The 16,952-nt window shown below is 37.8% G+C and overlaps 1 protein-coding gene across 7 annotated transcripts in view; it reads left to right on the top strand.

Moving 5' to 3' along the window:
* Rims1 (regulating synaptic membrane exocytosis 1) overlaps positions 1–16,663 on the top strand; it is a 197,755-nt gene extending 181,092 nt beyond the window's left edge. For 3 of the 7 annotated variants that reach the window (XM_013033619.1, XM_013033620.1, XM_013033617.1), the window contains 5 exons: positions 4,457–4,595; positions 7,313–7,425; positions 11,906–12,007; positions 12,640–12,779; positions 13,999–16,663. In XM_013033619.1, the coding sequence (XP_012889073.1) occupies positions 4,457–4,595; positions 7,313–7,425; positions 11,906–12,007; positions 12,640–12,779; positions 13,999–14,217 (713 nt within the window). In that variant the 3' untranslated portion in view covers positions 14,218–16,663. The remainder of the gene's footprint in view (positions 1–4,456; positions 4,596–7,312; positions 7,426–11,905; positions 12,008–12,639; positions 12,780–13,998) is intronic. The other 4 variants (XM_013033615.1, XM_013033616.1, XM_013033618.1 and 1 more) reach the window with 2 other exon arrangements.
* The last annotated feature ends 289 nt before the right edge of the window (positions 16,664–16,952 follow it).

A 16,952-nucleotide genomic window follows, 5' to 3' on the forward strand; every position in this document is an offset into this window, starting at 1 on the left:
TAATTTAATTTAATTTTGAAAGCACATCATCATGTAATGGAGTAATGCAGCCTTGGAAAAATAAATGTAGAAATATTTATTATTATGTTGAATGAGAAAATGGCACCGTAACCTGATGTGATCTCATTGTCATGTTTATAACTGGTTCTTCTAGATATCAAGGATAGAAATGAATACTGCTCACTGTACATGCCTACCTAGAAATTAAATTCTCACTTGGGAACTGACAACAGACAGATGAAGGGTTGAAGAATCAGTACTGTGAAAAGAACAAATCATAGCAAAGTGGTAAAGGGAGTGAGGAGGATCGAAAAATCTACTCAGAAGAGGGGACGCAGGAGCAGAGATTTGAAGGAAGTAAGGGAACAGGACAGGAAGATCCAAAGGGATAGTCAGAAAGTTTAAAGGGCTGTACAAAGATGTGTTTGAAGTGTTGAAGGAGTTACAAACCTGACAATGTGAACAGAGAGTAATGATCTGGAATGAGGGAATCACGGTGAGATCTGAGAGGTACCCAGGCACCATAGCATGTATGCAGCATTTTATGGGCCATGCTGACAATTTTGGATTTCCTTAATTAAGCTGATTGATTACAAGGGTGTGATGTGATCACGTGCATCTTTTGAGAACTATCATGGCTCTTAGAGAATATTCTGAGGAGGTAAAGAACAGAAGTTGCAGATCTGTTTGGTGAATAGTGTAGCTGTTAAGTGCTAGTAGTGGCTTGAAGTGGGCCTGGAGCAGTGGAAGGAGGAAGAATGGTCAGGTGGGTGTGGTATTGTGAATAGGAAGTCAAGCATCCTTTGCATCACAGGTAGGTGTGTTGGAAGGAGGAGTCAAGGGTGATCCCTGGGACTTAAGCCTGAGCACTTGAGTAGGTAGTGATGGAGATAGAGAACACAGTTTTCTTTTGGATGTGTTACTGTTGAAATGTCTGCTAGAGCTCTAAATGGAGGAAATGACAGTTGGATTATGATTGTCATTTTCCAGAAACACTGGGATTGGAAATGGCACATATCTGGGAGCCCAAAAAGCATCAGCTAAAGTCATAGAAATGATAGAAAAAGTATGAAAATGCCAGACAACCAAACCCATAGAGTCCCCTCATCAGAGAGTTCTGAACAGGAACACATTTCAATAAAAAAACTAAGGAGAAGCAAGCACTGGGGAAAGGAGAAAGGAGGAGTGTGATTACAGAAGCCAGGTGGATAAACAAGTGTGGATGCAAAGACAGCATCACTCTCAAGTTATTGATTATCATCTTTCTTTTAGGGGGAAGAAACTGTAGGGGCTATTCAATGTGTCCTATTTCTCTATTGGAAAAGTTTATAATATTGCTTGGGAAATAAGAATAGCTATGGAGGGGCTGGGAAGGTGGCTCAGTGGCAGAGCGCTTGCCTTGCATGCCTGAGGCCCTGGGTTCGATTCCTCAGCACCACATAAGCAAAAAGAAAAAAGCCGGTAGTGACGCTGTGGCTCAAGTGGTAGAGCGCTAGCCTTGAGCTGAAGAGCTGAGGGACAGTGCCCAGGCCCAGAGTTCAGGCCCCACGATTGGACCCCCCCAAAAAAAATAGCTATGGAGGCCCTCACACCTGAAATCCTTGCTAGTTGGGAGACTGAGATGGTTGGAAGCCATAATCTTATCTCTAATTAAGCAACAAAAAGCCAGAAGTGGTGATATGTCTCAAGTGCTAAAGCACCTTGAGCCTTGAGCAGAAAAAGCCAAGCAAAAGCATGAGGCACTGAGTTCAAGCCCCAGTAACAGCGAATGCCTGCCTGTGCGCGTGCACACGCACACACACACACACACACACACACACACACTAGCCATGGAAAGTTTAAGAGCAATAAAAAACAATTAAAAATCAAATAAACCTATAAAAAGAATATGGAGGAATGAGCATTGACTCTTACATACTTGATTCGGCCATTTCCAAAGGACTTATAGGGGCTAAAAATAAAGGAAGAAATACTTTCAGATGGCTCATCAAGAGTATATTTAATCACCTGCATTTTACAGGGGAATTATGTGTGGAAAGGTTATCTATGTAGATGTATTTTCTCATATATTATTTGTGGGTATTAAGTAATTATGTGCAATATACAGCAAAAATGTATATAAAATGTGTAGATGGAAAACGGCTACTTGCTACTATATACATCTATATGTATATAGTTTATATATGTAACATCTTAAAAATTAAGGTTATATTTACTTAATTTCACATTTTGTCTTGGTTTTGTTCATCTTTTGTTATGTATTACTTATATAAAAAGACTTCTCTGTCTCCACTTATTGAAACTGATTATATATACATAGTTATTTTTTACTTCACATTTTTAATTTACTTTTATCCATTTTATTAGCTTATATTAATTATATAGAGAGGTTTCATTGCAATATTTTCTTTGTGGGTACAGTATACTCCAATCATACTGATCCTTTATATTCTTCCCTCTTTTTGGATCTAGTTCAATAGGTTCATTGTTCTATTTTCAGACATATATATATATATATATATATATATATATGTAAAACACTGACTATATTCACCTTCATACCTTCTCCTTTCACCATCCTGCTTCTGCTGGTAACCTTCCCACTCCATCCCACCCCAGCCCTCCAAAAAAAAAAGCAGAACTAATTTTACATTTCTGTATATTTTTAAGGACTGGATTCCACATCTGAATGAGAACCAACAATGTTTGTCATTCTCCATGGCTTATTTCACTTCGCATGTTGATTTCTAGGTCCATCCATTAAATAAAGGTTTTAGAGTTGGTATCCATGCTAAGATTAGAAGGCTGGTTGTTCCATTCCACAGGGGCTCATGAAGTTGCTCTTAACTTTGAGCTTAAGAAAAACTGAAATGCCCTAGGTAGGTCACATGTGCCTGTAATCACAGCACTTGGAAGGCTGAGGCAGGAAGACTAGAATTTCAAAGCCAGCCTGGGCTATGTAATGAGGACCTCACCATCCTAAGTTATGTAATGACCCATCTTAAAAACTGGAAATTAAAGACTAGGAATGTGGCTCCGTGGGTGAGTGCTTGCCTAGCATGCATGAAGCCCTGTGTTTGATTCCTCAGTACCACAAAAAAAAGCTGGAAGTGACATTGTGGTTCAAATGGTAAAGTGCTAGCCTTCAACACAGAAAGGCTCAGGGACAGTGCCCAGGCCCTGAGTTCAAGCACCAGGATTGGAGAGAAAAAAAAAGAAAGAAAAAACTAGGTCTTAATGATCAGCCAGTGTAATTCCTACTGAAAGTGAGCTCAGCTTCAAACTGCCCATCAGACATCATGCAGCTGTATCAAAAGGCCATGAGACACTTGTGTTGCCTTAAAATTAAGGTAATATTCATTCTAGCAAATTAGATATCATGTATGCCATCTTATAGAAGCGTGAGCATGTTAAGTGTTTTAAAGGGCTGGGATGTAGCTCAGTGGCAAAGTGCTTGCCCAGGAAGTTCAGCATCCTGGGTTCTATCCCCAGTACCAAAAAAAAAATAGTGTTGTAAAGTCACCAGAAAAAATTATTATTTCTCCTAATGGGGATTGCCTAACAGCACAAAATAGTGGTATTCCTCATACTTGCAAGAGACTCTGCTTTTTAAAAGAGGGATCCACTCAAACATGGGAACCTTTTTCTGCAAGAGGCAACTTCAATATTTATAACATAATCATACTCCATAGAAAATTATCAATTCAGACAAATGGCTGTTGACAACAGATGACAAATCTGAGAAAAAGCATATGTATTTCCATCGTGTGCCCAATGGTTTCTTGGACATTTCAGGGTCACCTTTGGGATCCCCAGCCCTGCAGGTTCAGCTCCACAAATTTAGAAAATTCCAGGTTAGAAAAAACCTAAGTTATTCAATATTATCCTTCCATGTAACAGTTCAATGTGAAGTCCAAATTTTCATTGTCATCAAGCAGCACTAATAGAGCAAGTTCATTTTATTCACAGAGATTCTGTAACATCTGAAACTTTAGCCGGGTTATGTCTTCTACCAAGTTGGTAAATCTCACCTCAGCAGTTGGTAAATCTCACCTTACATTTTGCATATCATTATTGTAAGTGCTGATTTTTCTGATTAATAAAATTTTTAGTCCAGTCCTAGAGCTTGAACTCAGGGCCTGGACATTGTCCTTTAGCTTTTCTACTCAAGACTAGTGCTTGACCACTTCAGCCACATCTCTTATTTTTGGCTTTTTGCAGGTTACTTGGAGATAAGAGTCTTATGGACTTTCTTGCCCAGGCTGGCTTCATATCAAGATCCTCAGATTGCAGCCTTAAGATTAGCTAGAATGGCAGGCATGATCAGCCAACACTTAGGTTTCTGATTAAAATTTTAATTACAATGAAAATTAACTATTGTGTTTGCAGAACCGATCACTACCTGGAGAAAAACTCTAAATAAAACTCAGGGTTTCTTTTTCCTATCTCTTGTCAGAGTCAGGACACAAGAAGTTAAAAAGCACCATTCAGAGAAGCACAGAAACGGGCATGGCAGCGGAAATGAGGAAGATGGTGAGACAGCCAAGCCGGGAGTCTACTGATGGCAGCATCAACAGCTACAGCTCAGAGGGAAAGTAAGTGATGCCAGTGGCCCTCAGGCCAGGGATGGGATAGCAATGAACAAGACAGCAAAGTCCCAGAAGGCTACTGTGCATCCACTTTGTCCCTCAGGATACACCTGAGCACCTACCACTCAAACCAGCCAGAGAGATAAAGAAATGCAGAGCTCATATAGATTTCCATCAGTCAGTACAGCTCAAAATTATCCTGCCTTGAAGAGAAGCTAGGGAAGCCACCTTTAATGAATTCTGTCCAGATGGGACACTCTGACCCTGCTGTGAAAATCTCAATTCAAAATTAAAAGTGAGAAATACAGCCAGGTTCCAGTGCCTCATTCCTGGAATCCTAGCTCTCAAGAGGCTGAGATCTGAGGATCCTGGTTTGAAGCCAGCCTGGGGACAAAAGTCTAAGACTTTTAACTCCAATTAACCAACAGAAAGCCAGAAGTGGAGCTGTGGCTCAGGAGTTAGCATGCCGGTCTTGAGAAAAACAGCTTAACAAGAGCACTCCATTACTGGTACCAGTGTGTGCGTGTGTGCGCACGTACACACACACACACACACAGAATAAGAAATTAATGCCTGATTTTTCTACTTTAAACTGCTTTGGGCTCTAAGTTATTGTAAGCCTAACATACTCATACATTGTACAGTTTTCAAAATAACACTTACTGTTACCTCCGGGTATTGGAGGGAAAACCAGGATCTCTGTATATCATTTTTTATGATTAATGATAATTATTATCAAAATTAGTTAATTCTGAAAAATATAACTGAATATTTTTTGTTTGATTAACTTATTCTATCTTTTTATATGGATCCCACACAAAATCTGCATTTTCCTACGCTAAGAATTTTTCTGGTAAAACTTTTTACTAGAAAATCAGAAGTAGCGATTACTACACTGTGGTAGATTAGGTGAAGAATGACTGTACACAGAGTCTTCCTAATAAATTTTCTATGAATATCTGAATCATTTGTAAGCCAAACTAGTACTTGTACTTTCTTTTCTTTGACTGGCATTTTTGATACTGCTTAAAAATTAAAAGAAAATTATGCTGAGTTAATATATATGATGATATTTGTCCCACTCCTGAGTTGGTCCTAGCTTATCTGATCAAAAATTTGGGAAATAAGAACATAACAAAACACAACCTAAGACAAAAAAATGAATGCATGTAAAGTGAATGAGATAAATTACTGCAAAGTTTGATGAGGCATTAGAGTGCCGTGTGCAACCAAAGACGAGACATTATTTCCTGATACAAAAACAAGTCAAATAAAACTCCTCTCTGCCCTGCCTAAGCCATTTCAGCTCTTCCATATCTATTTCCTTAGTCTCTGGAAGGGATAAAAACATGAGTATCTGGCTGGGAAGTTGGCTCAGTGGTAGGGTGCTTGCCTTGCATGCATGAGGCCCTGGGTTCGATTCCTCAGCTCCACATAAGCAGAGAAAAAAGCCGGAAGTGGGGCTGAGGCTCAAGTGGTAGGGTGCTAGCCTTGAGCTGAAGAGCTCAAGGCCAGCACCCAGGCCCAGAGTTCAGCCCCTACGACAGAAAAAAAAAAAAAAGTTGTACCATGTACTTCCTCTTTATTTGTGGGCAAAATAATTTGTGAAAGCACAATAGAAACAGTTGTTACTAAACTACTGATGGAAATCAGAAGAACGATGAAAATCTGTACATTCATAATCAATTTAATTGTCCATAACAATAACATTCACACTTATATGGCAAATATTGTTATATGAATAAAAAGTTATATAGCAAATATTGTTATGTGGGATAAATATGGTTTTATCAAAAGACTTATCAAATGCCAACTGTTTAACCAACATTGGGCTCATTAACCAGAGACAATTACATCAGTAAACACTAAGAACATGTCATTGCTCTTCTGCAGTCTACATATAAATGCGTTCAATAAATCACAGATTAGTAAGAAATAGAGATGATCTAACAATTGAATTTTTATTTGGACAAATAAGCCTCAAATTACTCAAACACTAATTCATTCAAAACTGAGTCACATGAATATTTCATTTGTGAATAAGAATTAATACAATACTACAATAGTATTCAAAATATTACTAGTGGCTTTTCTGCATTCATGTCACTTTGTTTTTGAGAAGTTAGATAAAGGTGATAATACTCAAATTATTGTCTTGTATTTTGTATCCACAATGTATTTAGTAAGAATGTGGGATAAAGGGTCCAGAGCACTTAGAACATTAAAAACATCTGAGCCCTTCTGAATGGAACACTACATCTCGAGCTGAGATGACAGACCTTTCTCAATCAGTGACATGCTAAGATACTTGTCCTAAGTAGTTTCATGTTTTATGATCAGAATTAGTCAAGAGGAAACTAGCAAAGAGTGTTGCAGATCACATGGGAGAGAAAAACTTCTGGGTACCTGAAGAAAAAGAAATCAAGCCAGGCATTGGTTGGTGGTTCATGCCTGTAATCCTAGCTACTCAGGAAACTGAGATCTGAGGATGACAGTTCAAAGCCAGCGTAGGCAGAAAAATCCATGAGACTCTTAGCTCCAATAAACCTCCAGAATACCGGAAGTGGTGCTGTGGCTTAAAGTGGTAGAGCACTAGCCTTGAGCTGAAAAGCTAAGGGACAGTGCCCAAGCCCAGATTTCAAGCTGAGAGAGAGAGAGAAAGAGAGAGAGAGAGATCATAGATATAATGTTTCCTCTTTTGTCTTTTATCCTGTTGCTAATAGCTTAATATTTCCTGGAGTGCGACTGGGTGCTGACAGCCAGTTCAGCGATTTTCTTGATGGACTGGGTCCCGCCCAGCTGGTTGGACGCCAAACCCTCGCCACCCCTGCGATGGGTAAGGGTCATTTCTCAGCCAACAGGGGGTTCCTGATTATCAAGGCCATTTGATACAGCACAGTTGTCATGCCTAGGAGAAGCAATATTCTGAATAGGTTATTGCTGGCTATAGAACTCTATCTGAATTTCTAGTACATTTTTCTTACATGAGACATTATGCAAAATAAGTACAATTAGCCATAAATCTTTCAGTTGCCATTTGAACTGCTAGATAACCTTGTTAAGACAGTCTGCACTCAATGCAAATGTAGATACATAATTAGATTTCACACCATGGAAGGAAAGCTGGACCCCACAAAGTAGGGTCTTGGTACAATTGTTTACTGTTCATAAGTGAATTAAATTGCCTTCTTCACAATCTATAAGAAGATAAGCATATAATATTTCAGAATCAGCTGAAAATCAAAGAAGAGGGGGGAGAAAGGAAGTTTAGAAATGCTGGAAGTCTGTTCATGTTTCTTAAAGTGGGAAAGAAAGTAGAAAGAACCAAGCCAACATCTATTGGCTGAGCTCCCCTCCTCTGAAAATCTCAAATCTACAGTCCTCCAAATTGTAGAACTTGCAAAATGTCACCATAGAGAATTCTACACCTCATCTCATGTCAAAATGCAGACTCAGGAACAACTTAAGTATATTTATTTTATGTTAACATTTGGATCTTATCCCCAATAGACCTCATTATGTATTTACAAATATTTCCAAATCTGAATGTATATGAAATCTGAAGCACCATGGGTATTTTGGGTAAGGGACATTCAACATATTGACAGGAAATAACTTAAATGAAGTTAAAAGGAAGAGGAGAAATAGAGAAAATTATATGTAGCCTGGGCAACACCTGCAAAGAAATAATAGTAAACCCACAAAAATGAATGGAAGTAGATAACAAAAGATATATAACATCATGAAATTACACCTGCAAAGAAATCATAGTAAACCCACAAAAATGAATGGAAGTAGATGACAAAAGATATATAACATCATGGAATTTTACAGTGATGGAGATCAATAGAAAAAATCAAAGAAATCTTCTAAGAAAAAACTAAGTGTATAAAATTAGCAAAGTCCGATTTACATTGAGCGTGGTAGTTCAGGCCAGTAATCTCAGTACTACATAATTCCAAGGCCATCTTGAATTACATAGTGAATCTGAGGTCACTGGAGTGAATTTGGCAGCAGAATGAATTTGGCAACAGAGTGAGACCTTGTCTCAAATAAACAAATAAATGAACAAAGACAGATTCACATTGAACTTGAGTAATAATACTGACAGGCAGAAAGCAAAAATTGCCTTCAAAACTTGGAATAGCAAGCAATTTTCAACTTGATGTAGAATAGCCAGCTAAATAATCAAGTAAGTGTGAGGCTGCAGTAAATACAAATTCGGAAGCCTGGTGCTGACTGATTCCTACAGCCCCGGTACTCAAGAAGCTGAAATGAGAGGATTGAGATTCACCACTAGGAAAAGACAAGTGCATGCAATTAACCACCAAAGAAGGCAGAAGTGAAGGTGTGGCTCAAGTGGTAGAGCACCAACATTGAAGGATAAAGTTAAGGGACAGCACTCAGGTCCTGAATGCAAGTCCTAGTACCTGCAAAACGAATGGATGAGTGAATGAATTCATGGTTGGACGACCGTTGGCTAAGAGCATTGTCTTTACATGCACTTCACTGACTTAAAAGCCACAGGAGGATTTGCCTCTCCAAAATAAACTTCTTCATTGACTTAAAAAAAGAGAAAAAGGAGATCCAACAAAAAAAGTATCCTCACACAAGAGATGATTATGGGATTTCCAGCATGATAATGTAAATCGGAAATAACAGCTGTGGCGAGGTTTGAATATAGTTTTTATGAATTGTAGCCTGCTATGGTCCTTAAAACCATGTTGTAGAGTGCCTCCTGTTTTTGTTCTTATGGAAGAGTCAACATCAGGATAGAATAAAAGTGACATAAACATAAAAATGTAACTTTTAAAAAAAAGATAACACTAAGTGTAAGATAAAGGTAGGTCACACCTGTAATCCTAGCTACTCAAGAGACTGAGATCTGAGGATTCTTGCTTGAAACCTGCCCAGGCAGTAAAGTCCATGAGACTTCTACCTCCAAATAACCACTAAAAAGCTGAAAGTGGAGCTCTGGCGAGCATTAGCCTTGATCAAAAAAGGTAAGGAACAGCACCCAGGTTAATTCAAGCCCCAGTACACACATACACACCAATAGAATGTAGCTTTAAGAAAATAAAGTAGAAAAAGGTTTTAAAATGTCACAATTCCATTGAAAACACAGTTGTCCCATGCAACAAGCAATGCCCAGTTTCACAAAGCTCAGTTATTATTATGCTGCATAAAGCTGAATTAACAAGTCTGGAGTGACCATAAAAAATCACTAGAAGCAAGCAATTTACATCATGCTTTGATATAGAGGAGAATTTTAGCTATAAGAAGAAAGAAAAAAATTAAATTTATTCTAGTAAGATTCTAAAGGGAGAACAGATACAGCTCTTAGAAAAACAATAATGGTGGCTGAACTATTTTATAAAAACATAAAACCAGAGAGAGAGTAAAGATGATGATGATCACTGAACTCAGCTCTCAACCCAAGGAAAAAGGACTTCCTAAAGAAATTCTAGAACCTCATTTCAATTTATGAGGAAGAGAAAAATTGTCAAGGGAAAAAAGGAAATAAACCAACAGCTTTTATTTTCTAGTAATGCCCAAGAAAGTGTTTAGAAGATAAATGATTCTTGTCTGATTAAAGACAAAAATTACTGAAAATTCTTTTTTGTTTGTCGATTGTGGGGTTTGAGTTTGGGGTCTGAGCACTAAGCTCTCTTGCTCAAGGCTAGTGCTACCATTTTGAGCCACAGCTTCACTTCCAGTTGTCTGGGGGTTAATAGGAGAAAAGAGTCTCATGGACTTTCCTGTCTGGGCTGGCTTTGAACTGCGATCCTCAGATCTGAGCTTCCTGAATAGCTAGGATTACAGGCATGAGCCACCAGCATCCAGCAGAAAATTCTGTATTAAGACAAATTTTATTCAAGAAAGAAAAGATAAAAATTCAATTTAATAGGGGCCGGGAAGATGGCTCAGTGGTAGAGTGCTTACCTTGCATGCATGAGGCTCTGGGTTAGATTCCTCAGCACCATATAAGCAGAAAAAGCTGGAAGTGGCACTGTCGCTCAAGGGGTAGAGCGCTAGCCTTGAGCTGAAGGACAGGGCCCAGGCCCAGAGTTCAGGCCCCACAACAGACCAAAAAAAAAATTCAATTTAATAAAAATGTTAAATATCAATAATTTTTCATTCAAGAATAAAAAAGGTACAGACAAAGCTTAGTTTCTACACTCCTTTAAAAGATACAGTTTCATGGGGAAAATAAACTTCAAAGGATGAAATACACAAAGAAATATCAAGGAAAAAGTAATGAAACTTGGTAAATATATTTTAGAAAAAAATACTTTCACTGAAAAACAACCTAAGGTATAAATGTCTGGAAGCCTAGAGCAAGTGGCAGAGCTCTTAACCTAGCAAGTTCAAATCCCATTACCATCAAAAGTAAATGAATAGGTAAAAATGAAAAGGGAGATATCTCTTCAATTCATTCTAATAGTGGATATAGTTGTACATCAAATTATACTTGGGTTCTTAAAAGACTCCACTTCTTTCACAATCAAAGAAAATCAGATTAATATAACCATCAGAGTGACGAAACTTAAGATGAATTTTCAAGACCTACTTTATCAAATCTAAGAGTTGCAATCCAGAAGTTTCCACAGCAGCACAGACTAGTCTTTCTTCAAGGTTTGCAGAACACACAGGGACTTTGAATATCTGTAAAACGAGATCCAAACATGTAAAGATCTGGAACAAATGTTCAGCAAAGGTTCAACCAAAGGTGTATGATTTCTTGTAAAATTGTTTTAGTGCTTTTATATTTGCAGCGATGTAAATAACCTATGTTTTCATCAACAAAGGTCAGGCTACATGGGTAAAAAATATATCCGTTCACTGGTACATATAGTCTTACAAGGACAGTGTGTGATCCCATTCATGATGGATGCACAGAGGAATGGATGGATGGATAGATTATCAGATCTACATAATAAATGATAGCTAGATGGATGATAGATAGTAAGATACAGAGAATAGATGGATAGTTACATAGTAGATAATTAGAGGTAGAAGATAGGTAGTTTTCTTTAGATGATTGTAACACAGACTATTACAATTTTTATTAATAAGCAAAAAGATTACATAAAACAAGAAATGTTACTAGAGCATGAGAATCACATGACTACTTCAATGTGGTAGTTGATTTTTTTCCAAGTAACCGATGTCAGTTTTGAAAATGGACAGAAAAGTGGGACTAAGGTTATCTAAATATTAGTTTCTTTATATCACAATCCCTAAGATGATTTTAATTTTTGTTATATCTCTTGACTGAAAAGAAGGTGAAATATTTTGCTTTGCCTCCACCCCAGGTGATATACAAATTGGAATGGAAGATAAAAAGGGCCAGTTAGAAGTAGAAGTTATTAGAGCACGAAGCCTCACACAAAAACCTGGTTCCAAATCTACACCTGGTAAGGAAATCTATTAGGAAGTTTGGTCAAGAGAAGATTAAATAGGAAAAAGGAAAGAAAAAGAAGATGATTTGAGACATTTGTGACAAGTGATTTTTCTGTGCTTGATTTTGTATCTCTAATTGGTTTTTTTAAACAATGTTTCTGTCATTTCTTATTGCATGAATGAATGTAAGTCTGTGTTTTAAAATTTTGAATTATAATTGTTTCATAGCTGGTGTCAGTTATTGCTTTTGTATGTGTTTATATGTACAAAAGTAAAAATGGAGGGATTTAGATCTAATCATATGAAGTAAGGAATGAGCTTTTAAATACAAACTGTAATCCACAAAAGTGAAATTTCAGGTAACCACACATTTTCTTGAAATGAGGAAAGTTGCAGACATGGTGTGTGTGTGTGTGTGTGTGTGTGTGTGTGTGTGTGTGTGTGTGTGTGTGTGTGTGTGTGTGTGTGTACATATATATATATACATATATATGGGTTTTAAGGAAGCAATAGGTACTTAAAATGATTTTTCTAGTTTTCCGGGAAATTATCAAACAGCATCTCTTAATTCTCAGATAAGGTATTCTGTAATAAAGCAAGTGAATTCAAGGATTAATTTCTTATATGTGTCTATACCTTGGTTTAGCTCCTTATGTCAAAGTCTATCTTTTGGAAAATGGAGCCTGTATAGCCAAAAAGAAGACAAGAATTGCACGGAAAACTCTTGATCCTTTGTATCAACAGTCCTTGGTTTTTGATGAAAGTCCACAGGGAAAAGTTCTTCAGGTCAGTAAGAGATTGTCTTTCTCTGCTGTAATATCTGTAGTATGCATAGCAATATTGAAGTGGTGGTGAACCACAGAGAACCAAATTCCAAAAAAATAAACAGTATTAAATCATTGGGTAAAAAAAATAACCAGGGGAATTTAATTTAGAATGTAATCATATATAGTATTTACATAGAATGATTCTAATGGAAATTATTTTCTTCCTGTTCTTTCCTTCTCTCCATCCTCACATTTGCATTATTTTTCATACATACATAAATAAAGACATAGATATAGATATCTATAATAGATATAATAGACAGATGTGACAGATGAGAGAGTAGATAGAGGATAGAGGATAGGATGAATGGATATCTAGAGAGAGAGAGAGAAAGATATATCAAAGTAAACAAAACTAATAGTAGTTCAATGATCATTACTGTGTACTGGATGTGAGTTCTAAGAGATCATACAGGCACTAGCCACTAGCTGAATGCCAGACACATAGTTGGGTGCTTGAGTATACTACCTCTTTTAACATTTGTAAGTATCACGTGGCATGAATACCATAATCTTCATTTTAAAGATGATTTCTCAGTAATTTAATTTAGCAAAACTATTCAGTAAGTTGAAAGGGCAGAATTTACCAGCCCTGCTTGTGTAAGGCATTTGACTGTGACCATATAGAACCTTTAAGCTTCAGGACTAGACCGTAGAACTTGGGCAATTATGTACTGGAAGGCTTGTCCAGGCATGGAGCTGACCCAGATGGTGTAACTTAGTGAATTCACTGTGCTACTAGCCATCTGAGCCAATCAGAGTTTCCAGATAAGTCTCCTGAAGGTGTCAACCAGTACTAACAAGGTCAGATTATGAAAGAAACAAAAGGTATCCACCATGCTTTTGCACACTGCACTGTAAATGCATTGCATGGCACCCAGCCTTGGATTGTTTCTGTAATCTGCATCTCTAACAGCCCCTTTCCTTGATTATTAAATAGGCCTGGAATTTATATCTAAGAAAGCATGTATTTCTTTCTTTAACATGGCTCATGTACGTAATACCTTTATTGACTAAGGAAACATTATTTGCATTCCATCAAACTGAAGATGGAGTGTGCACTATCTCCGAGCACCTTCACATTATTGATTCTCACCTATGCTTCCTCATTGGTGTTGTTTGGCCAAGTGTAAAAGAGAAAGAAGTTCAAATTAATGTCGCATGCTCTGTCTCTGCAGGTGATCGTGTGGGGAGACTATGGCAGAATGGACCACAAATGCTTTATGGGTGTGGCTCAAATCTTACTGGAAGAACTGGATCTGTCCAGCATGGTGATTGGATGGTACAAATTGTTCCCGCCCTCATCACTGGTGGATCCCACACTCACTCCCCTGACCCGTCGGGCTTCCCAATCTTCTCTGGAAAGTTCAACTGGGCCTCCCTGCATCCGATCATAGTGAAGTTGGAGTTTTTCCAGTAAACCTCTATCTTGCAGGATAACAGTTGAACCAGATATTTCACGATCAAAAAGCATTGTTGGAGACAATCAACTTGTGTTTTTGCCTGTAGTAGTTTTTCAATACTATGTCCCAATTGTTTAAAACATGGCTTCATATGACAGAACAAGGCAATCTACCAAATTAGAGGAAGAATCAATGTGCTAGTGAGAGTCACTGATGCTTCTAACAAATAGAAAAAGAGGAAACTTCAGATGCACACACACACACACACACACACATACCACCATCACCACCACACCAAATTGAACAAACTGGAAACTCTCACTTTCTGAAAAGTCATAATTTACACATTTCTGCACAGACCACAAGCAGTGTTATTTTCCTGGTGTTTGAGAAACATACTTGTTTCCATGTGTGTGTGTTATTGATTTTTGTTTTTGTCAGTTTTTTTGTTTGTGTCGGTTCCTGTTTTCTTTGTTCTCATTGTAAGTGATTTCCACTCCTTTTTTGGGCTGTATCATAAAAGGTTTCAGGATGCTAACAGAGACCCTTCCTTTCTTTTTCCAAAAGCACTAACTAAAAAGGGCTGAAGTAGTCTCTGTTGCATTAACAAGTAGTCAACAACTACAAATTGACACCAGTGAACAGTTTCACTAGCTTTCATGTCATAGTTAAAGTCTTATGTGTGGAAACCCAAAAGACAAGAAGTTATCTTCCAAAACTCACCCACCACAGCTTTGTCAATGAAGAACATCCCTGTCTGCCGTCCACACATGTCCCGATGTTTTCCATTGTTTTGCATGGAAGACTTTATAGTCAATCTACAACTAATGCTGGGAACTCAAAGTAATTGCATAATTGTACCTTGAAAACACTCCTGCTAGTACCTTCTTCCTTCCTGATATCTAAAACAACTCTGCTGATGTAGACAAACTTTACTTCTGACTTCCCCAAATGGTGACTAGGAATGAATTGGAGCCTAAGACACTTTCAGCTACACCCAGGCTTCTGAGCCATGCTCCAGTGCAATTTTTCACCTGCCCTGGAAAGAGGGTGGTATGAGCTGTTCAGTATTTCACTGGATATTCCAGTTGAAATATTCTGCACTAAACTAATGTTTTTCTATTGAATTTCAGTTTACATTTCTTTGAGGTCGAAGCAAGCACAAAGCTTGATTTTTTTAAATGCCAAGTATCTTACTCTTTTTTTTTTTGGATGGGGGGAGGGAATCAAACCAAGTCAAATTCTCATTTGCATTTTCTTCATTTTGAGTTTTCCCTGACCTTGAATATCCCTTTGTGTAACCATGCAACAAACTTCAGACACACAGGTGTATCAGTCCGTTCTCTCTCCTTTTATGAGTCATTCAACTTTTGTGATTACACAAAATAGAGCAGCATGACTTGGAACTGTTCAAAGCTGCATGCACATTTTGTAAAAAAAAAAATGAAAAAAAAAGCAAAGAAACAAAAGGTTATTTAACAATGTATGTTAGTTTCACATAGGCTTGTCTGTTGCATGTATGTACAGTTTGCTTGTTAATTACTCTATTGAAAATAACCAAGAAATCTAAGCCATCCATTTTTGTTATAGACATTTTGCAAGTTTTAACTAGACTCCACCTCTTAGGGGTCTGGGCTGAAATGTCTATAGATGGACTTTATTTTTTAAACCCTCTGGAAAATGTGATGTAGTATGGACCAAATTCCTTCTAATGAATATTTTGGTGTAGATTCCTTTCGTGGGACTGTAACACAAGTAGACACTGTGTCCACACTAGGTTTTAATCCATAGACATACTGCCTGCACCAAGTAAATTATTATTTATTATTTCCACATGCCAGAATTTTATCTGCCCATCATTCCACGGGGCACAGATTGACCACTGCTCACCATGCCGAGCAGGGAGAGCTGAAGCATTGGTGCACTTGTCCTAGATTCCGTTCTGTCTTAGTGGCCAACAATCAACTGACTATAGAATTGGGGTAGCATCTTTCTATTCTGACCACTTGTCTTAACACTCTTCTCCAACCCCTGTGCTTTTAAAATGAACTCCCAACTCATGGATGTAAACATGTTTAATAAATTTTACTTTTCATGTCTGATAGTAGCCATCTGTGTTCTATGTCTGGCCAGATTTCCATTGTGGATTCGATGGTGCAAAAATGGGAGCCAGATTATGGCCAGGGGAGGCTGGGGCTCATTGTGTGCTTGCTAGCCTTGGAGACATGACTTGTCACTGCACTCTCTATGTCTTCTTCTCCGGCCTAAAAGGTACTTTGCATCACAAACAAGTTTTTCACTCTGTCAGCCTGTCTTAAGTGAGCACATGATTATACTTCTGAAAAGTGGCATTATTAAAAAAAAACAATAAATCTCAGTAAGAATCAAATGAAGGTTGTTTTTCTGCTACTGTTTGAATGTGCTAATAAAGGAGAGAACTGTCTGCCAAATCATTTGAAGTTATGTGACATATTGAAGTAATACTTGTGTGCCTCTCATCCGAGCTTCTGGTTCCTGTTTGCGTCTTTTCCTTCTGGACTCTTAACTATAACTAGCGTATAGAACCTTTCCTTCCAAAGGCCAACTTAACACCAACAGGCAAGGCATCTACCCTAATCATGTTAAGCACAATCTTAAGGAATAACATTTTGGGATCAGTTTCTCAAACTAATATGCTAGAAATAAAACTTACAGCCTTGTGCTGTCACTTGGCCTTTCTACTCAAGACT

The sequence above is a fragment of the Dipodomys ordii genome, unplaced genomic scaffold (assembly GCF_000151885.1).
Source record: "Dipodomys ordii isolate 6190 unplaced genomic scaffold, Dord_2.0 Scaffold172, whole genome shotgun sequence".
Classification (NCBI taxonomy): Eukaryota; Metazoa; Chordata; class Mammalia; order Rodentia; family Heteromyidae; genus Dipodomys; species Dipodomys ordii.